Here is a 25,082-nt window from a genome sequence, read left to right on the forward strand (position 1 = left end):
AACACAGATACATACATACATACATACATACATGTATACATACATGTATACATATATACATGCATACATTCATACATGCATACACACACAGACACACACACACACACACACACACACACACACACACACACACACACTGTGAGCGCATACACACTAATAGTGAACTGGTTGGGATTACATCAGGGTTTTGCCATCTATATCCAGCTCTAATTCCTGTCTCTCTCACTGGGTTAATCTAAATTATCTCCCGCTCTCCTCTCAAGGCCCTGTAAACTCCCCTCCCTCTCCGTTCTCCCATCCTGCCCCCAAGGATGTGTAATCTGGACCTGTGATCTCTGCGGCCTCCCCGGTCAGTGTGCCAGCCAGGATGAAACCCTGCGTTGGTTTGTGTGATTTCCTTTACAGTGAAATGTTTTGAAACGCTCATCCCTCTCGCTTCTACCTCACGTAACCTTGTTTACGTTTCCTCTGTTGCTTGGTTTCCTCCGTACGCCTCTCTCTTAACATCTTTACATGGACTTGAGCCGTCTGCGTTGCCACTACCCCATGCTGGGTCACCTCTCTGTACAAGTTCAACTTTTTGTTTTGGCCTCTCCCCTCATATGCCCGCAACTCTTATCTTTTCATGGTACTGTTGCTATGATATAGACAACCTCATAGTTCAATTGATTTGTTCACTTTACACGCAAGAATACACAAATACGAAAAGACACCCACACACCCATACAATGAATACATAAGGATGTATAGAACATGCATTTAAAAATATTTGCATATGTTGACCTTTGACATGGCAAACACACACACAAACTCTCTCTCTCTCCCTTTTTCTCGTTCTCCGGGCTCGATGTTCAAACCTGTCTTGATAAACATAAAACACAGTCTCTCTCTCACTCGCTCTCTCTCTATATATGAATATATCTTTCCTTCACAAGGTACATCCTTTGTTCCCTGTTGCTTATGAGACAACCTCCAAACCCATACTTATGAAGGGGGGGGTCTGACTGAATGTTGATAGACTGATAGACCTTGTTGGATAATTTGGTTGGATAACATGGTTTTCAGTGTTATGGTGTCACTCATGCCGACATATAATCACGGTCAAGATGGCAAATAGGGGGGGATAATCCTTTCACTTGGTGAAAAAGGGTTTGTGTCAATGTTTGTGTTATACAAATATATGACATGCAAATAATGTTGCATGGAGAGGGATGACGTTGCCATGGAAATCTTGGGCCGTGTTTATCTTGTGTGAATCAATGATGTTGTTTTTCTAGTTGTCCCATGTGTGTTTGACCCAGTGACACCTAAAGAGATCATGCATATTCACACTCACACACAGGCATGTGCATGTGCACACACACAAACACACACACACACACACACACACACACACACACACACACACAAACACACACACACACTGTTGTAATACTTCCATCCGACTGACGCAGTGAGCTGTACAAATGGAGTCGTTGTGTCATGCCCCCACGTCCCCACAGTCCTCTCATGCTCTGAATGCTCTCTGTGTGCAAGCTCCTCGGCCTGTCTGTCTGATGTTGCCTTGACACCGTGCTCGGGACGCTGCGGGGCCTGATCTTCTCCTTATCTCCTCCATCTTGTGTTGGTATCATCCTCCATCACCCACCCTGGATCGGCCGCGCCCGTTCCTTTGCCTTCTGTCGAAAGCACACCGGCTTTCTCTCATCTGAAATTAATTTAGTCACCGCACACACATTCCCATGCCCAGGGACAACCACAGACACACTAGCACATTGACACACGCATGCACATAGATGCATGCACCCACATAGACGCATGGACACACATAGACGCATGGACACACATAGGCCCATATTGTTTTTTGCTATTTCAGTCCTCCACAGATTTTATACTCTATCCCCAGGGCCTGACACGTGGACAACCGTACATGTAAACACACACACACACACACGCACACACACACACACACACACACACACACACACACACACACACACACACACACACACACACACACACACACACACACACACACACACACACACACACACACACACAGACAGACAGACAGACAGACAGACAGACAGACACACACACACACACACACACACACACACATACAAACTAATATGTATCCCTGTTAGATAATAATCGAAGTATATTTTATTATATAACATTTATTCAGTGAGTAGTGACTCAGGGGTATGATTGTTTTTGTTGGCCAGACTGAGCATAGCAGGATGTGCTTTGAGCTTTAGTCATAACTGCACAGCCACCAGAACATACGACACCTAGCGCTGGAATCCGGTATAACAGCCTTGTCTTACGCAACTTGGAGTGTGTTCTTAGTTCAGCATGTGTCGTGGTTTAAAGACCACGTTGCTAAAAGCCAGAATATATATTTTTCAATGTATTGGTTATGATGCTTACCTGGTAAGGTACAGAGTTATATTGATTATATTCTTCCCCTATTGATATTGAAGAAAAGTGAATCAAACATACCGAAATAGTGTAACAATTAACCTAATTGTGTGTATGCAAACAGAGAGATACTTTATCTATTTTCACACTTTTAAACGTTGCTATGCCCGCTCAGAAATGGAAAGTGCTTGTTAACAGATTGCAAGCCACACGAATTATGCAAACATTGATTATTATGTAATTTGTCACGATGATGAAAGTCTTGGATGAGGCCTTCATGTAAACAACCATGATGATTAGCAGATCAATGTGGCGCTAGACATCTGTGTGCTGGCTGTTATTTTACAATATGATACATTACTGATGGAGAGGATGATGATGGTGCAAGTACAGCCCTTCTACCAGTGTAATTCCAGACTCCTTGTCCCCCTCCACCTAGTTCATACCGACTATCACAAAGTCATACCAAACTAGTGTAGGCAGAGGAAGAGATGTTTCACATTTCACAAAAATAGAATAAGTCTCCAAAAGGTCAAAATAGATGAGTGTATGGAAACACACTGAAGGTCTCATTAGGTAATCATTATGTCATCATTAGGTACTCACGAGGTCAGCATAAGGTCATCATCAGGTACTCATGAGGTCAGCATAAGGTCATCAGGTCACCGTTGGTACTCTTAAGGTCAAAATTAGGTCATCACTGTTAGGGACTCATTAGGTCATCATTAGGTCACTAGGTCATTATTGGTCATCGGTCACCATCCACGTCGGATAGTTCAATCTGAAGCTGTTGCAGAATAAAAAATAAAGACATAAACCAGAACATTGGTACACATTAGGTAGGCCTACTCATGATGAACTCATCAGGTAGCATACTACCAGGTACTTCTTCATTTAATGATCTGCAAAACAACAACCACAACAACAACAACAACGGGGGTCACGTTTCTATTCACCTTATTCCGCCACGCCCCCTTTTAAATGTTATTGTCTTCCGCTTTGTGTTGAAATTTCCGGTCGGCTAGATAGCTACATCGAAATACCCGGCGAATTAAGATGGAGAGGCTAACGTGGGTAGAGACAAAAAACATGTCAAAAGTTCGGATGGAGGGATTGTACTTCGCCACCCGAGGTTAATGAACTCCACCGAGTGGGTGGATGACATGCGGCGGTGGCCTCAGGTGTCATATGGGGATATTTTTAATTATTACCCGCGGCTTCTACATGCAAGTACAAATTGGCTTGTTCTGCACAAGGCTAAAGGCATGCAAGTTACTGATTTGGCCTCATTCAAAACAGGTAATGGTTCACATCCCATATGATCAGGCTTTCTGTGCAAAGACTGTGGCTAGACTAAGAGCATTCTATTTCAGAGACATGCTTTCTTTTGTTTCAGACGAGTATAATGAAGGTCTCTGTTGCTCTGTCAGCGTTATATGCAGTTATGCAAATGATTACTTTATACTACTTAACTACTTGTACATATTTTAACTACTATTTGTACATATTATTGGCTATTGTTAATGTAATTAGTTTTTAGTATTATGTCAAAGCATTAACTCAATCATTAAAGGATTTAGCAAATGCCTCAAATGTGTGAAGTTTATTTTATTGACCCTCTCTTACAAAGACATCATGTTTGTGAATAAAAATACAGATATCAGTTAAAGTTTGTTATAGATTTGTAAAAATGAACAATATAAACAACAAGAGAAACAACATTTTAACCATGTAACCATTACAACTGATTGAACGTCTTATTCCTCGTCTTCTTGTATAATGTCCCCACGAAGATTACATAGACCTGCACAGACTCTCATAATCTTGTAAAATTTCGGGACAAGGTTAATGGGCACTGTTTGAGAGACTATTCTGTAGTTCTTCAGGCGGTGTATGACCCTCTCAACGTGCACTCGGGACGTTGGCTTTGCGCCTTGTGTTGTTGGTGTCTTCTTCGGACAAGGGAAGGCCTCTTCTGGTGAAAGCTGGCAGGACGAGCTTGACTTTACGTTCAAACAGAAGATCTTGGATAACACGCAGATACTATAGAAACCCTGAGTTGGCTGTGATGAACTTGTCACTGCATCTCCCACCATATGCTGGAGAGATGAACATAATCAAACCACATGGTGCAATAGCTATGAGGAACTTGATTGTATTATGTCCATAGTACTGACTGTAAGACTCGCCTCTTGAGTCCAGATTGTGAGCCTTCTGAAGAGGGGTCTCAGAACAGTCGATTACGCATGTGGTTAATGGATAATGTTCCTTGAAGCTCTGTGGCATCGTTGCCTGGATCGTCTCCCTGGGCAGCCATGGAACATAGCACCTCATCTTGTCCTCCATGAAGTCCAGCCACTGAGAGATTATCCTACTGACCACAGACTGAGACACTCTGAACCTCTCTGTGATGTCGTCCTGCAATAGGTTCAGCCGGAGCTCCATTAGGGTCATCAACAGTTGGTCCTTGGGATGTAGCTGAGAGATGCTGCATCCTTCTTTCAGTCGTCGGATAAAGCCTCAAAGGCATCCACTTGTACAGTAGACACAGCCGATCATTCCGGAGAAGTTCGGTGTGTACAAGATGTTGTTCAGGACACTGTGTTGCCTGGTCATGGAGGAGAGGACAATGGAGTGAGTCACTGACAGCAAAGATGTGATCTTCCATGAATGTATGCTTCCCCTGTGTAGAAGCATCACGGTGTGTCATCCCATCAGTCAACCCATCAGTCTCCTGGATTGCAGAGCTGGTTGAGGGTTCTGTAGAAATAACAGCATCAGACATCAGTAAGTTATCAACCATAAGGTTAATAATTTTGCTGCCTTTCAACATAACCAGTCCTGGACATCAAATTAGAAAGCCTCGACCTGATCTTATCTTGTAATGCTGTTCATTTATTGAGGTCAAGCCAAGGCATAGTTACGGGTATATGCTGATCATACTCATTAGACGCTAGCTGGCGAACGACTAGCGATATTGATTGCTGTTAGTGCTAAAATGTTATCTTACCTTGGAGCCTCACAAGCATCCGACAAGCCTTTTTCGCCGGAGGAATAACATATCCCAACCATTTCTCGGGGTATGGGTGTTGGTCTGATGGTCTGCCGTCCACGAAATGAAAGAAACAGGGTTTATTCGGAGGGTTCTTCAAATTTAGCGCCTTTAGCCACATACGCCGGTCCTCATCGCTGGATGGCGGAGGATGAAGATTGAAGGTTGCCCCACAACATTCTACCCTGGTTTTCCCGTGTACAACACAGTACTGTTGCAAGGACACCCGTCTTTTATTCCAGTTGTTATGGCAGCCCCGCACAGAACAAATAATGCTGGTCATCTTGACTAAAATTGCTAATGTATTGTGCCACTGTACGATAACGGACAGAGTTGCTCAACCAGAAGATAGAACACAAAACGGAACCAATATGGCGCCCCCCTTGTTTACGCGCGGAATAAGGTGACTACACAGCTTTTAGTGAACTGGCTGCTTGTCACTCTTTGTGACAGGGGTGTATTTGAAAGGGATTTTAATAAAGGCCATATCCCCCGTGAATCAATCAGGGGGAATTTTCTGTTGACGGCCCCTGCCTGGTTGTTGAACACACACTCACAGGCAGATTCCTGCTTGGAGAAACAACCTCAGACTCACACACTCACAACCAGCTCCCTGCTTTGATAAATGTTATCAGATGCAGCTCTTTCATTCTTATTTCCTATTTTCTTTCGTTCGTCAAGCGCTTCTTGTTGGTTTTCCCTAACGCAGTTTCAGTTGCATTCGATTCGTTTTGTCAACTCGTTTTAATCTTTGTGCCTCGCTTTAGTTTTTCTGATTTTAATTATTTACCGTCGTGACGCACACGACGCCTTCGCAGCATTTATAGGCCAGCGTATTGAAAGGGGCTTAAAGAGCGGTCTAGCACAGTCACTTTCAGTCTTAACTCGGAAACGAAACCATTACTTGTTAATTCCGGATTCATGTAAAGACAAACCAAAACTGTCTGGAGATTGTACCACATGTTTCCAACGATCTTGCATAACTAATCTTCCTTAAATTATCCATGCAAATATTAAGAAGTTAAGATCATGTGGCTACAGTCAGAGAACACTGCAGCATTATTTTAAAGGACCCACCACAGATGCTGACTGACCATACGTGTCTGACCTGCCTGTGGAGACAGACGGGGCCTCCGGTTAAGATTGTGGACCAACACAATAACTGTCAATGGCTGCACGCGCTTATGCACCAATGTGCCACACTTTAGGGTTGACATGCATGAGTGCAAGAGCTGGAGCTGGTCACTGTGGTGTGGCAACCAGCACTGTGGTGTGGCAACAGCACTGTGATCTAAACATGACGTGACCACGGGCCTCGAGCTTGGTTCATACAGCGATCTGACGCGTGGGACAAGCGCGCAAACTAAGTGTAGAATTGCAGCTAAGCCTAAAGGGTTTATTTAAGGCACAACGGTGGCTATAAATTCCAACTGTCTGCTCACAAACTGCGCATCACGGCGACTATTAAGATGTATGGATAAATATGTAGAAATTAAGTAGTTTCTGTCTCTAAATATGTTCTAATGCAGACAACAGGATATTTTTTGCTGAGGTTCAGAGTATGAACTGAGTAATTGCCTGTGGTTTTAGTTTTTTTCCTAAAAACGGTAGGACGCTTTGGAACTGTTTTCGCAGGCACGACGTCTGAAGTGGATGCAGCTCAGACTGTCCAGCCGACTGTGGTGTTTCAGTCTCTGAACTGTGGACTGCTCAGAATAGCATGCCTCAACCTCCTTAAATTTTAAGTGAAACACTTTCCTTTACGTCTGAAATCCTTGCATACAATATATCAAAATCCTTTCATACAACTTACTAAGATCCCAACAGGAGCACTTCAACATGTGTATGACATATCCCAGTGGATTTGAGAGAGCTTTTCAATAGCATATGTTAAAGGTTTTCATCCCTTTTTGTTGTAAGTTAGGTCTTTCATATGGCAGATGTGAGGTAAATGGGAGGCGGGTTGTATGCGTGTTCGGCTCTCTGTTCGACCCACTGAAGAGGTCCCAAGGCCAGATCCCAAGACCTGGTCTGTGAGCCTAGCTGTGGGCGTCCTGGACCGAGCCATCACTGCCCTCACCTGCTCCTAAATGACATATTCTGACCTCTGTTTGGATGAAAGTGAAGATGAAATAAAGGACTACATATGTTGTTGATCGTTATTTCAGGGGATGAACAAACAAGACTGAAGGACAGTATACGTGAGGTCTCATACTCGAGAAGAGGCTCAGCTTCGTCTCAAAGTGAGGCTGGCTGTTGTGGAACAAATCAAAGCTAGGCTGAGGTGCACTGCAAAGCAGCCTACGCAAGAGTGGAAAGAGGTTTTGCCGGGTTGTCTGTTAGTGACGCTTGTCTGTGGTCGTCTAACACAAGACTCATTTCCTTTTATGTTTCTGAAATACTCTCAGGAGCTTCAGACACACGCAAAGTATGAATTGTTACCCTGGTCTGACCTGCCACCTTGGTTAAACGGATCCTACACACCGAGGGGTTCACTGGTAAGCATTTCTTTCTTGTTACTTAGGTGGAGGTTTTAAAACCTGAACTGTTTCAGTTCGCTTTTACTGAGGTGTAACCTCTGAACTCTAAGGTCAGGAGGGATTGTAGTATTTAAGTGTGGATCTATGCAGTGTGTATTTAAATTAAAATGCTAATGTTTTCAAATTCTTCAAATGAGGGATAATGTAAAGCATATTTAGAAAATAATTACCACGTGAGCGCTATTTTATAAGTCAACTTTAATTGGTTCGATACTTTTTTGTGTGCTTATCATCACAAACAAACACATGCATTGCCCACACACATGCATGTGAAGCCATCAGTGTTGAGCAGTCACTTATGGGGTCAGACGAAAATAACAATAGCTTATAAAAACGGTATAACCCCAAAGGAACTTCAAGAAGCAGAACCGTGACTCGAAGACGACTGGAATGTCTCAGAACCACACCAACACCACGTGCACCGTGGAAAAACTCCAGGCGATCGCCTACACCCCGCTTTTGATCCTTGGCCTGCTGCTGAACGCCACGGCTCTGTGCCTCTTCGTCAGACGACGTCACGCGTGGACCGACACACACGTCTACATGCTCAACCTCACCGTCGCCGACCTTGCCCTCATTGTCTTCCTCCCCTTCAGGATCGTCGACGCTTTCCACTGTTTGAGCAAAACCTCCTTGTGCACGATCCTCATCTCGGTCCACTACGTCAACATGTACGCCAGCATCCTGACCACCACGGCCCTCAGCGTGCACCGATTCCTGATGGTCAGGTTCCCTCACAGATACAGAAGGGGCAACAAACAAAGGGCCGCTGTCGTTTGTTTGTTTATTTGGGTGTTTGTTATAGCAGTGTCTGTCGGGTTCAAATCGGATAACTACCCTAAAAATCTGTGGACGTGTTTTGAAAGGTGTAAAAACAAACCGATCCGAACGTCTTTCCTCGCAGTGCTGGTAACTACAGGCTTTCTTGTTCCACTATTGATCGTTGTCTGTTGTTCGAGCCAGATCATATTGATCCTGATGAGGGCCAACGATAACTCTAGGGAGAAGAAAAATATTGTTGGCATAGTAACAGCCAACATGATTGTATTTATTTTCTGTTATACACCCATACATGCAAGCTTTCTTGTGAGCCACTTGGATCCAACTGAGAGCTGTCGGCCTACGTCCATGATTACATACCACATGTTGCTCGTATCTGAATGGATCGCTACCACAAACTGCTGTTTGGATTCAGTAAGTTACTACTTTCTGTTTAAATCTTTGTCGTCGAGAGGAAATTAAATTGCTTGTTGAAACTATGCAAGTTATTTATTTTTGCTGTGTTCATTCCAAGTGTAGCTAGCTTTATGTAGATGTTCATTCAGAACATGTTCATTATGTTTATTACGCCTTTTTGTAACTGTTGTATATGGCATACATATAAATGAACATATTTATTAAAATAAGAGCATCTCAAACGGGTTAATTATAAAAATATGATTATAAAATATGATTTTCACACACACACACACACACACACACACACACACACGCAGGCAATATTACACACACACACACACACACACACGAGGATATTTGAAGAGATGATATTTCATCTATTCATCCTTTAGTTGACCAAATTTGTCTCCGTGTGATGTTCAAAAGCATATAATCAAATAAAGAGCAAGTGGTATTCTTATATTTCCATTATTATTATTGTAAATATTAATTACTCCATAATTAAATTAAAATATATATAAAATATGCTTGAGCGTCAGGCCGTCGGTAACCTTAAATCAAAAAAACACGGACATGTTTGGACCTGGAAGCTTGCAAGCGAATCCAGAAACGATCAGAAACACCGTTCAGCACACTCTGGTGGCGGGAAAAATAAAGGGCTCAAAGAACATATAAATAGGCCCACAGAATCTAACAGCAACCAATTAAGAAATTATATATGTTCATCAGCAATTCAAGTCCCACATCCTTAACTTGTTAATTACCTGTCGTGGGAGCTTTGTAAAATGTAAATAAGGTCCGTATGTCATCTTGGTCAGCCTCTTATGAGTGGCCATTGTCTTAGTCACAGTATGTTAAGTCAGAGTAAAAATTTACCATACTCTATTTGTGCCTTGCCTTTGTATTTGACAGAAGAGAGACAAAGATGGTTTCAGGTTCCCAACAGAATCTGTGGGCCCATGGGTTGCAGGCTGCAGCTTTAGGGGAGGTTAACGATTGGATATGAAGGGAGGATGAAAGTCAGTTCTCTCCCTGTGAGGTACAGTAGCCGCTGAGGCCTGGTGCGCATGCAGGAATAAAAACAGGGTTTGATTCCATATTACAGTCAGAGATGCAATGCAATACACCAATTCGACCAGAAGTAAACCTGAAAAGACGCTGTGATTGGAGGATCTAATGACAGAGCTGTATTATTATAGAATAAAACAGTTCAACAAGTGAGCTCATATTGTTCTTAACCTGTCAGTATTTTGTCCACCAGTTCTGCTGACTTTTAGCAGCTTGGAGGAAGCACAACCACAGCGTGGCTTACTCTAGCCTAATGTGAGGCGCGGCTGGTTGACACGTGGTCTGAAAGGTTAAAGGGCCCATGGCATGCTACTTTATGGATGCTTTAATATAGATTTTAGTGGGCCCCCAACACAGTATTTGAAGACGTTCCAGAAATTCAGCCCTGGTGCAGAATTACAGCCACTACGAGTCAGTCGCACATTGAGCTTTCCCCAAATGCGCCGTTTCGGTGTCTCTAGCTTTAATGCAAATGAGGAGGAGAGAGGCGGGTCAAGGAGGAGAGTGGGGGTGTGGCCCTGAGCAGCTTGCTGCCACTGTACCATGTGCTCTGTTTACAGTGGAAGTACGCAATGCAAGGCGCACACAGTTTTTGGCTGTGTTCTATAAATATTTCAGAACACTCCAGGTTCTTCGGCGGGAGTCCTGAAGCTCTATATCTAAATAATATCATATTATACATAGATATCTATATCATAATATATTTTATCACGGCCAAAAGATGTGCACCCAGACGATAGCCCGGAGCCCTGCTGCTGAGGCACCAGCGCCTTGGCAGCGGGCAGCGCCGAGCCCCGCTGCGGTGGTGCTTTGCGGTGTTGGTGCCTCGTGGCAGAGGGCGGCGGGCAGCGAGGCTCCAGCAGGAGACAATCGCGGGCAACAATCCCTTTCTCCTCCATGTCGCGGTTCATGTACTTCAGGGAGTCAAAGCCAAAGTTCCTTTCCCACAATTCCTTCTCAACCATGGCCGAGATAACCCCCACTACAGTCTCGTTGTGGAAATACCAGAGATGTCAGAAAACCAACGTGTTATGCGCCATAACACCAACAGCAGAACGGTTATCCAAATGACAAAGAAGTGAACAACACTTGCGTTACAGTAGGTCTAATCACACACAAATGTGGCACTCGCACGGTCGTAGCTCATTGTCTCATTGGCGGACCAAATTATCTGGGCGGGTAAGGCAGAGAAAGGGGAGGTAGCTTGGCCCCTTATGACGACATATGGGGCCATATTCCAAATCAGCGCGCCTGAACTTCCACTTTTTCAAAGGCGAGCAGGATACCTAGTGCTCGTTTTACACCGAACACAAGTTTTTGCCACTGGGGGACCATAGGCAGGCTAGGGGAAGTCATATTAATGTTAGGAAACCTCATAAAGTGAGATTTTCATGCCATGAGACCTTTAATCAGATTTGCCTGCTGTATGTTCAAAACATGTTATTGCTGGCCAGCCCACACTAATACAATGATTTATTAGTTTGTTTTCTATAAGTACCAGCATGCAGTGAAGACACAATTGCTGTGCTATTTAATTTAGTTTGATTTTATGGTATTAGCTTGTAAGTCTCAAAACATAAATCACATTGGATGGTTTCCCCTTACTAGCGCTGGTCGTTTATAGCAGAAGGACAATCAGGTATCCTTTACACTGATGGCAGATATGTGTTTGGAGCTGTGGACAATGCCTCCTGCTGAGGGCTTTCGGTTAGGGTGTTGCTAAAGGTGGCCACTGGCCAGTGAAACTTAAATTGACTTGACTTGAATAGACATGACATGACTTGAATTGGGCTGATCATTGGGATTTGTGTTTGGTAGTGTCCCTCTGAGAAATGGTTTACAATATTCCTTTAATTGCATAATGGGCTGCACTTGGTGGTAATTACCATGTGTCAAAGGGGGGGATTGTAGAGAATGGTTAATTCTGTAAATTAATATAGGGATTCTTTGTCTCTCCTTATGCACACAATTATTTATATTTCATATACTTTTTATGCTCTCTTATGCAAAGAAAACACCCTTATTTTCCTTCCAATGATTGTATAAATAGATTGATTTGTAGCACACACAACACATGCAGAGCTTTCACACAGACAGTATTATCTCATGTATTGTTATGACTGATCATTACCTTTAGTTTCTCGTTTTCCAGAAGTGTCCCCATATAAGCACGAAGGTGCTACATCGCAAAAGCTCTGCTTATGGAGGTCATGAAGGAATCCTAAACAATATGAGGTAACGGGACACACTTTTAAAATAAAGAGATCAAAGGACCTAGGTTTATCTGTTCAGATTGATTGTGGCATCAGCACTGCAAACGACCGCCCACTGAGAGCTCAGCAATGGTACCCCTCCTCCAGTGAGCCACGTGCTATTAACCTCTGCCTCCGGGAGACAGAAGATGGCTGGTCTACAGCTTCACATGATGCTAAGCAGCAGGGTCCTCTCACAATCCGTACTGGCAAACAACTGTTTCCAGTTTGTCCAACATGCGTTGTAATCCACGTATAGACATTACCTCAAGTACTTTCAAAGTGAGATTTTTAAAGAACATTTTCTTATTGATGTATACAAATACCTAATGTAGAATCAAAAGGGTGGAATGTGGTAGAAAATGTATCATTTGTGAGTGGTGCTCGACTTAACTCGTAAATTGCCTGTTGGTGGGGAGCTTTGTAAAACACAAATTAGGTCCATAGGTCAGCATCCTACATTGCCATTGTCTAAAGGCTACAGCATTGTGTCTCAGTCAGCCTTCATTGATAGACTTTCATGCTGAATGCATCCAAACATCCCATGTTTGCAGACTGACCATATTTATTCTTTCATCCCCCTCTGAAAAGTAATTTGAGAGAACGCTGAGGCGAGTGGCGAAGGACGTATCGTGTGCTCTCTCTCGTTCAGCTGAATCAAACCGACTACAACGTTCTTCTATAATAAGACGTTTCAAATGTTTTGCTCTCGCAATGTCATTTCCACCACAACGTCCTTTCAATAGCTTACACACAATTAGACAACATCAACAGTCGGTAATATAATGCCATTTAATAGCAGTTCCCCAGGGATAAACAGTTATTATAACAGCGGTGTCTTAGCAACTGCAAAAAAATCAGCAGGCATCAGTCAAGTGAAAAGGCTCAGGCCTGCAACCCTCTACTACTCTAACATCAGGAAAACGACTGGGCTCGCTCAGCCAGTCAAGCTACTACTGTAGTACTCACGTCTCATGAACAACAGCATCAAAAACAAAACACACACACACACACACACCCCCCATTCGTCAAATCACAGTCCCGTTCCGAATCCATGAGTAAAACTCTCACCTTCCTCTTGAATATGTACAGTATTTACATAGAAGGTACAGTGCAGCTCCTCTCCCAAAACAAGAAATCGGTTTGTGCTTTTGCTTGTTTAATCCACAGTAGGGCCTAGAGTCTAAACGTGATCATGAATAGAATCATTCAATACATTCACTCACATACAGTTGTATTCAAGATCCTCCAGAATGGCAGTTTTTGGCAATGACAGACGATCAGTGAAAAGACTGAACAAAACATGACAAGTTATGTTAAAGATATGGAAATAGAAACATATTTCACCCCAACAAACAAGCAAACCTGGCGATGCATTAGAATGCGTGTTTAGATTTGAAGGTCTGCCCATGAACCACTTTTATTGTTACACGTCTCTGGAAAACACACATCAATTCATTTATTGGATATCCGAGAATACATTACGTTATGATAATATACATGTTTAAGGAAAGAAGTGATATCCATACATACATATTTACAATACAAATCGGCTCTGTGCCATTGCATTACAAAGTAGCTTAAAAACAGATCTTCAAATTCTGTACTTAGCATTCAAGGTCAGTTACATTGAGATGGTTGAAGCGTGTACATTTTTTCGAAACCGTTAAGGCAACCAAAAAATAAATAACATTCAGAGTGAAAGAAATTGAGGCCGTGTGTGTCCGCACATCTTAAGACAGACGAGTAAGGAGTACTGTTAACTGAAATTACTTTAATGGCACTTAAAAAAATAAAATCGTTATTCTGCTTATTTTTTTTGCTTGATTTATCAGGCAACAGTATGTCCTTCAACACTTTTGGCCCAGTCAGAGGATGAAAATAGACACTTTTAAGTAAATTGTTTTTCTAAAATACGATCTGAACCTAGGAAGAGGTGCACGTTTGTTCTGAACCTGCAGAGAGAACCATGTTCTCTCTGCAGAGAGAACCATGTTCTCTCTGCAGGTTCTAAAGGGTGTCCGGTTCTCTTGTCTGAAGGCAGAAGGTGTCCTAGTCACTCTTTGTCCGACTGGCCCTTGTACAACAACAAAGGTCAGCTCAAATCCCGGTCTGAGAAACAAACAGGGTACTCAGTGTGGTTAGTTATAATAAATAATGTGTCCTGTTCTGATTCCTGTTCTGGTTTGTTTAAATCATAATAATACTACGTCGCCCCTTGTATTTTTCGAGTAGCTGAAATACATTATTATTACTATTTCCTCCCACCCAGACGACATGCTGTTAAAGGTGTCCCTTACGTGGCTGTGGGCACTTTGATGGGCCAACTGATATAGGATCTCCTCAGGTTGCTAGGGAAATTCCCATTAGCCCCAGTTGGCCTTGAGCTATTCCAGGCTTTTCAAATGGTCATGATTTTCAATTTTCACTTGATACAATGCTCCCATCATGTGACCTTGCGGGGAGGGGGGCTATGAGGAGTTTGGGGTGGTGTTTCTCATCGATGATGCTGTTTATTTTAAGTTTACATGTGAATCATCTGTGTGTGTGTGTGTGTGTGTGTGTGTGTGTGCGTGGGTGGGTGCATGTGTTGACATGACATTTAAAATATAGTTTATTAAAACATGGTTTTACCTGCTCTATATATACTCCAACCTTCCTCCTTTAATTATTTCTTTCTTCCTCTTTTCTCCACCACAACCAGTCAGTGCCACGGCCTCTCTATCCTCATCTTTCTATCCAATTGCAGCCTCTCTATCCTGGCCGCTCTATCCAATTGCGGCCTGAATATTTATGCTGCAGTAGTCCCACTCAATGTTCTTTTGCCGATCTTAATGGTCATTAAAAGTGGTGAATAGAGGAAGAGAGAGAGAGAAAGGAGAGAGAATGGCCGAGAGAGTGAGAGAAGGAGGGAGAGGAAGAGGAAGAGGGAGAGGCAGAGGGGGAGAGAGAGAGAGAGAGAGAGAGAGAGAGAAAGAGAGAGAGAGAGAGAGGGAGAGACGAAGAGAAAGAGGGAGAGAGAGAGAGAGAGAGAGACAGGGAGAGAAACAGGGAGAGAGAGGGAGAGAAGAGAGATGGAGAGAGATAGAGAGAGTGAGAGTTGACGGACGGAATATAAAGAAGAGAGATGGACACACACACACACACACACAAGAAAGCTTGGTGTCATTACAGTGAACGTAGGGCTGGCAGAAATAATGCTGACATTTAAAGTTGCCCACTCCCTCCACTAAGGTGAGTTATGACCCTGTGTCCCAGAGAGAGAGAGAGAGAGAGAGAGAAAGAGCGAGAGAAAGAGAGATCTCTGCTTTCCTCACACACTTGGAATCATTGACTTCTGTTGTACGTGATCACATGGGTAGATGTGTGTCTGCGGGTGTGTTTGTTGCTATGCATTCATTTGTGTATGTTTGTGAGTGTGTGTGTGTGTGTGTTTGTGTGTGTGTGAAAGAGAAAGAGAGAACTGGAGATGATAGGATTAAATAGGAAATGCAATTGGTTTGCGTTTTATGTGCATGTGTGTGTTTATGTGTGTGTGTGTGTGTGTGTGTGTGTTTGTATTCTCCAACCGATGGACAAAGCAACTACAGCTGGAAAGGATTTTCGTCTCACACCAACACATGCTCACTCACACTAAACCCCACTCCCAGGCCAGTAGAATCCCCCCCCCCCACATTAATATAGTCTTTATATAGTAAAGTTGAAATACTGTAGTCAGTTATTTTTTTGTTTTTGCCTTAGCAGGCAGAGTCACCGTAATGTCCGAGGAGGGAATTTACACATCATACAGGATCATTTGTATTTACAGAGAAAGTCTTTCAGTCGTTCCCCTCTAGTGCTGTTGGCAGTGGCGATACGTGCACTAAATCCAGCTCTGCATTGTCTTTAAAGCCCATCTACTCTTCCATCCGCCCTCCAAACTCATCCCTTCCTCTCCTTCCCCTCTTCGCCCTCTTGTTTTCTCCCTCCGCCGGTGTGAGAGAGAGAGAGATAGTCAACTCTCTGCATTGCAGGCACAGCAACAACCTCAGCCTCTGCGACCAATCAGCACGAGGCATGAGTGTGAGTGGCACACATGGCGGCCAATCGTAACAGGGGGGTGCGGGGGGGGGGGGGGGGGGGCAGGTCCTGCCACGAGGAGAGAGGAGGAGGAGGAGGAGGAGGAGGAAGAGGAGAGGGAGCAGTGGGAAGGAGAGGTGGGTGGGTGATGGGGGATATGGGCTGACACGGGGGCTCATAAAGGCTGAATGACAATGATCTAGCGACGGAGCCCAAGGAGAAAGGGAAGTTAACAGGAAGAGTTGAGAGAGGTTCCGTGGAGCTGCATGTAGCCCCATGTAGCAATGTACAGGGACAGGACTGCAGACTCATCCAGCCCCAACCCCCCCACCTCTTTTGTGTCTCACTGGCCCGTCTGAGTCCTCTCACTGCAGCTCTTCTTGCTCATGAGCTGGCTGAGATCCACCAACTCCCCCAGGTCTCCCCTCACCAGGTCTCCCCTCACCAGGTCTCCCCTCACCAGGTCTCCCCTCACCAGGTCACCCCGTACCAGGTCTCCCCTCACCAGGTCACCCCGGACATGGTCACCCCGGACATGGTCACCCCGGAGCAGCTCCCCCCTCATGTGGTCCCCCCGGACCATGGCCCCCCTCATCAGAGCCCCGCCCATCCCGGGGGTGCGCTGCTGGGGCACGTACGCCGGGTTATGGTGGCCCCCGCCCGGGGCCGCCATGATGGGGGTCGGGGACTGGGGCCCCATGGGGTGGCTGCTCAGGATGTAGCCCTCGGGGGCCGGCCAGCGCAGGGGCAGGGGCTCCCCGTACTCCACCGGGGCGCTGGGGGCCGAGACCACCCTGCGGCGCTCCGGAGAGTCCTGGGGGGTCATCGGGTAGACGTACTCCCCTGCCGACTTCCTCAGGGGTGCCTTGGGGGTCCCGCGCGGGCCCTTCTCCTGCTTGCTGAGGCAGACGTAGTGCTGGCGGGGCGCGTCCCCCCCGCGGCCCTCCCCGCCGTGCCGCCCGCCGCCGCCGCCCTGCTGGAAGAGTCTGGTGGTGATGTAGACGGAGGGGGGCATGCGGCAGGGCGAGCCCAGGCTGACGGTGCCCCCGCCCAGGTACGTCTGGCTGGTGTCCCACCCTCCCGAGTTGGAGTCGGAGAGCCGCAGCCCCCGGCGCTTCTGCTGCGGCGTGTGCTCCGGCGTGGGCAGGAAGCCCGGGTCCAGCTCCCCGGACTTCACCCAGCCGTTGGGCATGACGAACAGGGTCTCCCCGCCCTGGGTGCAGGGCCGCTCGCCGCCGCCGCCCTGCCGTGTCACACTGAGCACCGAGCCGCCCACGCTGCCGCCGGAATTTCCCAGCAGGCCGCGCTCGCGCCGCTGGATGGAGGACTGCGAGGCGTTGCCGTGGCGCCGGGCGGCGGGCTTGTGGGCCATGATCCAGCAGACGGCCAGACCGGACAGCGCGGCGCCGATGGTGAAGGCGGAGACGGCCGACGCCACCAGCAGGTTGAGCGACACCAGGCTCTCGGGCTCGATCAGCAGGCTCTGCTGCAGGAGGCCTGCGGACGGACGGACACACAGCGCTGGTCAGACGGCACTCGGAACGGCAGACACACACACACACACACACACACACACACACACACACAGTGATGGTGAGCCAGCACTCGGTACAGCAGACACACACACAGTGATGGTGAGACAGCACTCGGTATATCAGGCACACAAACAGCGCTGATGATGCAGCAGTCAGTAAAGAAGACACACAGACACCACTGATGATACAGCATTCAGTAAAGCAGCCCAACCCATGTTTTAATTGATGTATGTCGGCTACTAGGGGCGCCTTTAGCCACAGGGTGCCATAATCGATTATGCTATTATGTTGCCCGGTGCTATTCTTCTTCAGCAAACAGTAGGGAGAGTTACGAGATTATCATCACTCAGCCAAAGACACACAGTCAGTTGGCGGGCCGGTGGCTGAGAGGCTGAGGATATAACTGGGGGTCCTCCTCGTCCTCCATTCGAGCCTTGGGGCCCTCCAGGGTTGGACCTCAGCGAAGTCTGCACTTGTCGTTAGACCGGGGCCTGCAGCCGCAACAGCTGACAAGTCCATTCCTCCTCGGCTCTCCTCTCCGAATCCCGCTCCGGTCTCCTCAGTGTTTCCACCCTGACGGCATGCCGGCAGGTCCGGGGCCCTCTCTCGACACAACACAGCCGTTGCCATTACATCACTGTTTCCAGCCCCGGCTATAATCGCTCCCATCTGCAGACACAGCAGCTCACGTCTATCTCTGGCTCTCGCGTCGCTCTCTCTCTGGCTCTCCTCCCTTTGCGCACACACACACACTCTTTTCTTCCTTTCGTTGGTTCTTCACCACTCAGGTCACAGTCTGGCAGCCCTGCAGTCTAGCGTTGCAGAACTTTTGCGAGAGTTTTGCATAGGAAATCGAGTTAGGTACGAAAAGTCTTGGCTGGGAATCAACAAGGAGATCATGAGCGTCTGGGGAGTTTGAGGGGGGCTTGGAAAGGGAAAATACTCTGTTTGCTTTTAATTTATGAGAGAGAAAAGAAAATCTCTGGAACCAAGTGGATTTGCGACAATTGCAGAGCGGAGAACCAAAAAAACCTGCTGCCTGTAATCCTGAAAATAAAGAATAATACTCTTGAGTCTGGGAATGGTCACAAGGAGGAAGTTTGCATATTTCAGAGCTTCATTCTCCAAGTTTCAGCCTCAGTCACCACCGAATCATTGAGAGGTCTGCAGGATTGACATCCAGTGTTTGAGGTGGTGGAGCCTATTGCCAGTCAGACTACAGCAGCTTGGCTTCACTCCCCTGCCAGACACACCACCACTCGGAGAACAAAGCGCTTGCGGAGGAAGTGCCCCCACCCATCTCCGAGTCTGCTATTGTCTTGATAACCATAGTAACACCTCCTTCACACACTGTCTCATTAAGCAGCCTCATGCTGGGAGGACCTTGACCCATAGGAAGAATACGAGGGGGTGGATGCACGGCCCCCCGCTGCTTTTACCCCATCTGCTTCCACCCTGACTGAGTCATCAAACATGGTCAAACGCTAACGTTCCATACTAATGAACCCATCGCTTAAGAGAGAGAAGGAAATCCCATTTCACACCGGATCATAATAAAGCTGTATGAAATCCCATCACAATAGACGCACACCATTGCTACTGCCAGTTTTGAAACGCTCCCTTTTGATTAGAACACAATGTTCCGTAGGAGGCACTAGAGCGTTGTAATGCACCATGTGGCCACTAGGTGGAGACGGATTATGTGTCTTCGCTCTCTGTGCAGCAGCAGCAGCAGCAGCCAGGCAGGCGCATTGCATGTTCATTCTGCTGCAACCTACCGTCACAGTCCCCGAGATGAGAGGTGGTGTTGCCGTACTCCACGTCTTGCTGAAAGGGCAACCTGCAGCAGCAGCACAAAGAAGGGAAAGCATGAGGGGCCATGGTGGTTAGGGTATACTACGATGGGGCCTTTTGACAGCCACAGCACTTAACACAGACACGAACAAAGCAACACAGAGCTGATACAACTGTTAAACGGGACTGCCTTTCTGCTCGTGATATATAGCAGAATATTGTGAAGTCCCGTGGCAGCACGACTTTGGAACTAATGTCTAATGTCTTGAGACTGCGAAAAGTGAAGATCCTCCATTAAAATGGTTCTATTTATATTTGACGTGGACATTTTTAGTGGATAATGTTGACTCTATTAAATAACAGATTGTATAATAACCAATTAATCATGCTTAAGCATCATATCCATCGAGAAAAAAAATCAATGCAAGCGATTAATGACCCAAAAGCCTTTTCTGCAGTCTGTCACTGGAGGTAATTTAGCTGCAGCCGGGCCACTATGACTTGCAGGTGACCTGGCCCCAATCGGCTGAATCCCCTCATCATCCGGTCTCCTCTATGAGCCCCGGAGCCTCGGTAAGACGCTCCACGTGGAGGGACAGGGAGGAAGGGGACCAGCGGGACGAGGAGCTCATCTCACCGGGTTCCTGGTCTGAGGAAGGAGCAGGTGCTGCCTCTCGTCCAACCACAGTAGGGATCCCTGGAGGCTAAACAGCTCCTACACACACACACATAGGCACACCCAAACACACACACAGGGACAGGCACGCACACACACAGGCACAGGCACGCACACACACACAAGCATGTAAATACACACAAACACACACACGCACGCACACACGCACGCACGCACACACACACAAACACACGCACACATACAGGCATGTGCATACACAAACACACAAACATACAAACACAAACACACACACAAAGCAAGCAAATACACACACATAAAACGACGCACCACAAACCGCACACACATGCACACAAACACGCAGGCACGTATACACACACGCACACACACACACACACACACACACACACGCACACAAACACACACACGCACACACACACACACAAACGCACACACACACACAGATGCTAAGTAAGCAAGAAAATATAAGCGCATAAAGTGCTACCCTGATTTAAACATGCATCTCCTATATTGTCTTTCATCAACCACCACTCCTGATGCAAACGCCAACACAATTCAGAGATTAGCATATATACCCCATGATCAAAACAATGTTCATGTCAAAGGAGCATCCCTGTGAACACACCCTTGTGACCTTCCATCCACCCAAAGCTGTAGCCACCCAGAGAAACAGGTTTCGGATGGTTGCTCTCTCCACAGGACTATGGACTATAAATATACATACAAATGCTTCCAGAATGGGAACAGTGTCTCTTTCTCTCTCCCTCTCTCCCTCTCTGTCCCTCTCTCTCTCTCTCTCTCTCAAAATGATATCACCATTTTGTATTGTTGTCTGAATTTATGAGTGTACAAATCTGGTTCCTTTTGTAGTGCAGCATTTAATATCCATAATGCACCAAGGCATAAAATAATCGCACAATTGTTGCAGACCTATTTCCATTTATCTAATCATAGTGGTTTCCATTGTCATCGGATTCCACCAATAGAGAGGATCCGACACAGACAAGCTCTGTATTCAAATGAGCTGTCAGGCAGCACAGATGACATGTGTTGGCTTGTTACTGCAACCAATGCACCTCCTGCTATGGGATTTGTGCCGCATAACTGGTGTCCGACATCCCCCTGGACTCATTCCCCACACAGTGCTCTGTATAGTTCACTATAGTGGTCTGTATAGTTCACTATAGTGTTCTGTATAGTTCACTATAGTGGTCTGTATAGTTCACTTTAGTGGTCTGTATAGTTCACTATAGTGTTCTGTATAGTTCACTATAGTGGTCGGTATAGATCACTATAGTGGTCTGTTTAGTTCACTATAGTGTTCTGTATAGTTCATTATAGTGGTCTGTATAGTTCACTATAGTGTTCTTTTTAGTTCACTATAGTGTTCTGTATAGTTCACTATAGTGTACACAGCAGAGACTCTCTCTCTCTCTCTCTCTCTCTCTCTCTCTCTCTCTCTCTCAGTTTAGAGGGTCGTTGGTGGTGGTGGTGTTGGTGGTGGTGATGGTAGTGATGGTGAAAGTAGTGATGTTGGTGGTGGTGGTGTTGGTGTTGTTGGTTGTGGGGCTGGTGGTGCTGTTGGTGGTGGTGCTCTTTCTCTCTCTCTCTCTCTCTCTCTCTCTCTCTCTCTCTCTCTCTCTCCCTCCCTCTTTCCCCACCTCTCATAGTGTAGAGGGGCATTAGTAGTGGTGTGGGTAGGGGTGTTGGTGGTGGTAGTGGTGGTGCTGGTGGTGGTGGTGTTAGTAGTGGTGGTGGTGGTGGTGGTGCTGGTGGTGGTGGTGCTGGTGGTGGTGGTGGTGGTGGTGGTGGTGGTGGTACTCACTTCATGCAGCGTGCGTGCAGGTGGCAGCGGGAGGTGGGGACCCGCACCAGGCAGGAGGGGAAGGCCAGGAGCAGGGTGTGGCTGCTGCGGTCCAGCAGCAGAGACAGGGGCTGACGGGCCTGGGGGGTGTCCTCTCCACACCTAGTGGGGGGGGGGGAGAGAGAGAGAATATATAATGTAATCTATTATAATATTATAATAATGTAATCTATTTATACCATATTCTACTCCTATAAACCCGTGGTACTTTATATGTATCTCTCTTGTACTACTTTAAATCATCCCTTTTTAGCATTCTATCTTTAACTTTGAGAGTTTACAAGGCCCTCATTATCTCTGGCAATCCAAATGTTTATTTCCACGCCATTAAAACTAATTCAAATTGAATCAAAGTAGAATGAGATGTGGAGTGCCACTAGTGAGTGCACTGAGTGCCTCAGCGTATGCTTATCGTCCTAGGGATCGTATCGAATGGCCCTCCACTGACTTCTCTGGGTTGAAGCCCTCCACCTCCTCCAGGAACACGCTGCTGTGGGAGACGGGCTCCCCGCTGGCCACCATGAGGAACTTGAGCACGGTCCCTCGCGTGGAGCCCAGGAACAGCACCGTCCGGTTCCTATGGGGCCCCGCCTCCGTGTCCACCACCATGGTGGTCAGCTGGTACCTGGACACACAGACAGGCAGACAGGGAGACACACAGACAGGTACACAGACAGACACGCAGACAGGTACACAGACAGACACACAGACAGGTACACAGGCAGACAGGGAGACACACAGACAGGGAGACAGACAGGTAGACAGACAGACAGTCAGACAGGGAGACAGACAGACAGGTAGACAGACAGACAGGGAGACACACAGACAGGGGAGATAGGGAGACACACAGACAGGGAGACAGAGAGACACACAGACAGGGAGACACACAGACAGGCAGACAGGGAGACAGGGAGACACACAGACAGGCAGACAGGGAGACACCACAGACAGGGGAGACACACAGACAGGTACACAGACAGGGGACACACACAGACAGGGAGACAGACAGACAGGGAGACAGACACACATACAGGGAGACACACAGACAGGCAGACAGGGAGACAGGGAGACACACAGACAGGGGAGACACACAGAGAGGTACACAGACAGGGGAGACGCACAGACAGGGAGACAGACAGACAGACAGACAGACAGGAGACACACAGATAGGGAGACAGGGAGACACACAGACAGGGGAGCCACACAGACAGGCAGACAGGGAGACACACAGACAGGGAGACAGGGAGACACACAGACAGTGGGTGACAGACACACAGACATGTAGATGGACAGACACACAGACAGAGAGACAGACAGAGAGACCGGTAGACAGACAGACACACAGACAGAGAGACGGTCAGACACATAGACAGGGAGACAGACAGGTAGACACACCAGACAGGGAGACAGAGAGGTAGACAGACAGACAGACAGACAGGGAGACGTTCAGACACACAGACACACAGATTGTCAGACAGTCAGGTAAAGAGATAGAGAGGGAGGCAGACAGCCAGACACAAAGAAAGATAGACACACAGACAGGTAGAAGACAGATGGATAGATAGAGACAGAAAGGCGGACAGACAAGGACAGATATAGAGAAAGTCAGACAGAAAGCCAAAGAAAAACAGAGTCAGACAGTCATAGAGACAGACAGAGAGACAGACCGACAGTCTTGACGGATCGACCAATCGATGGAAAGCACGAGAGAGCGATTAAGTAGATTATTGCTTCATTTTCACGTTTCCTCATCTCCGATGCCCATTGGCCAGAGCAACACGACCCGCTGCTCTCAGGAGGCGTCAGGGGGGAGTCAGTGGCCCTCCTCACCTGCCCAATGGTGCGGACCACCCAGGGCCGGTGCCCCAGCAGGGGCACGGTCTCGTCCATCAGAGGGTGGGTTCTTCACGAAGTTCAGCACCTCGTCGGGCAGGGAGTTGGAGGAACTGAACCGGGAGCCCTCCACCGGCACAGCCCCCCGGCCTGGGGAGAGAGAGAGAGAGAGAGAGAGAGAGGGAGAGAGAGAGAGAGAGAGGGAGAGGGAGAGAGAGAGAGAGAGGGAGAGGAGGAGGGAGAGGGGAAGAGGGAGAGGGAGAGAGAGAGAGAGAGAGAGAGAGAGGGAGAGGGAGAGAGAGAGGAGAGAGGGAGAGGGAGAGGGAGAGGGAGAGGGAGAGGGGAGAGAGAGAGAGAGAGAGAGAGAGAGGAGAGAGAGAGAGAGAGAGAGAGAGGGAGAGGGAAGGAGGGGAGAGGGAGAGAGAGAGAGAGAGGGGGGGGGAGAGAGAGAGAGAAAGTTGGGATATTATTTTATTTTAGGTATTCTAGATGGATATTAAAAAGTAAGTAAAGTAAGTCATAATACATACATATAGAATGCTGGAAATACATTACTGGTAATATAGCATAGTGGAAGCACATTATACAAATCTATACTGGTCATTAGTTATACGGCTAAAATATTACAATGACAATATAAACCATAATATACTAGTGCTAATGGTCCCAACCAGTGTGCCGGGAAAATATGATTTATTAGCCATTGTTCAAACAATGGACGTTCTTACTTAATTTTACTCATTTCAATTAGAATTCTCTACTGTACCATTCTTCCAGTATACTGGTAATAAACCTTACTGGTAGTGTTCCGTACTGGTAGTATACCA

The 25,082-nt window shown here is 46.7% G+C and overlaps 2 protein-coding genes across 2 annotated transcripts in view; one reads left to right on the forward strand and one right to left on the reverse strand.

The window, feature by feature from the left end:
* Nucleotides 1-7,843: 7,843 nt before the first annotated feature.
* On the forward strand, nt 7,844-9,258 carry LOC307085775 (G-protein coupled receptor 35; the record flags this gene model as incomplete). The annotated part of the gene is made up of 2 exons (XM_079750636.1): nt 7,844-7,974; nt 8,367-9,258. The coding sequence occupies exon 2, from the start codon at nt 8,407-8,409 to the stop codon at nt 9,256-9,258; it is 852 nt and encodes a 283-aa protein (XP_079606762.1). The 5' UTR covers nt 7,844-7,974; nt 8,367-8,406.
* Nucleotides 9,259-16,917: 7,659 nt separating this feature from the next.
* sema6ba (sema domain, transmembrane domain (TM), and cytoplasmic domain, (semaphorin) 6Ba) overlaps nt 16,918-25,082 on the reverse strand; it is a gene marked incomplete at both ends in the record, with an annotated part of 16,871 nt that continues 8,706 nt past the window's right edge. The window contains 9 exon segments of the mRNA XM_079750637.1: nt 16,918-18,071; nt 19,888-19,949; nt 20,541-20,618; nt 22,384-22,524; nt 22,871-23,040; nt 24,253-24,324; nt 24,326-24,388; nt 24,390-24,405; nt 25,022-25,068. Coding sequence (XP_079606763.1) covers nt 16,918-18,071; nt 19,888-19,949; nt 20,541-20,618; nt 22,384-22,524; nt 22,871-23,040; nt 24,253-24,324; nt 24,326-24,388; nt 24,390-24,405; nt 25,022-25,068 — 1,803 coding nt within the window.

The sequence above is a fragment of the Pollachius pollachius genome, assembly GCF_949987615.1.
Source record: "Pollachius pollachius genome assembly, chromosome: 14".
Taxonomy (NCBI): Eukaryota; Metazoa; Chordata; class Actinopteri; order Gadiformes; family Gadidae; genus Pollachius; species Pollachius pollachius.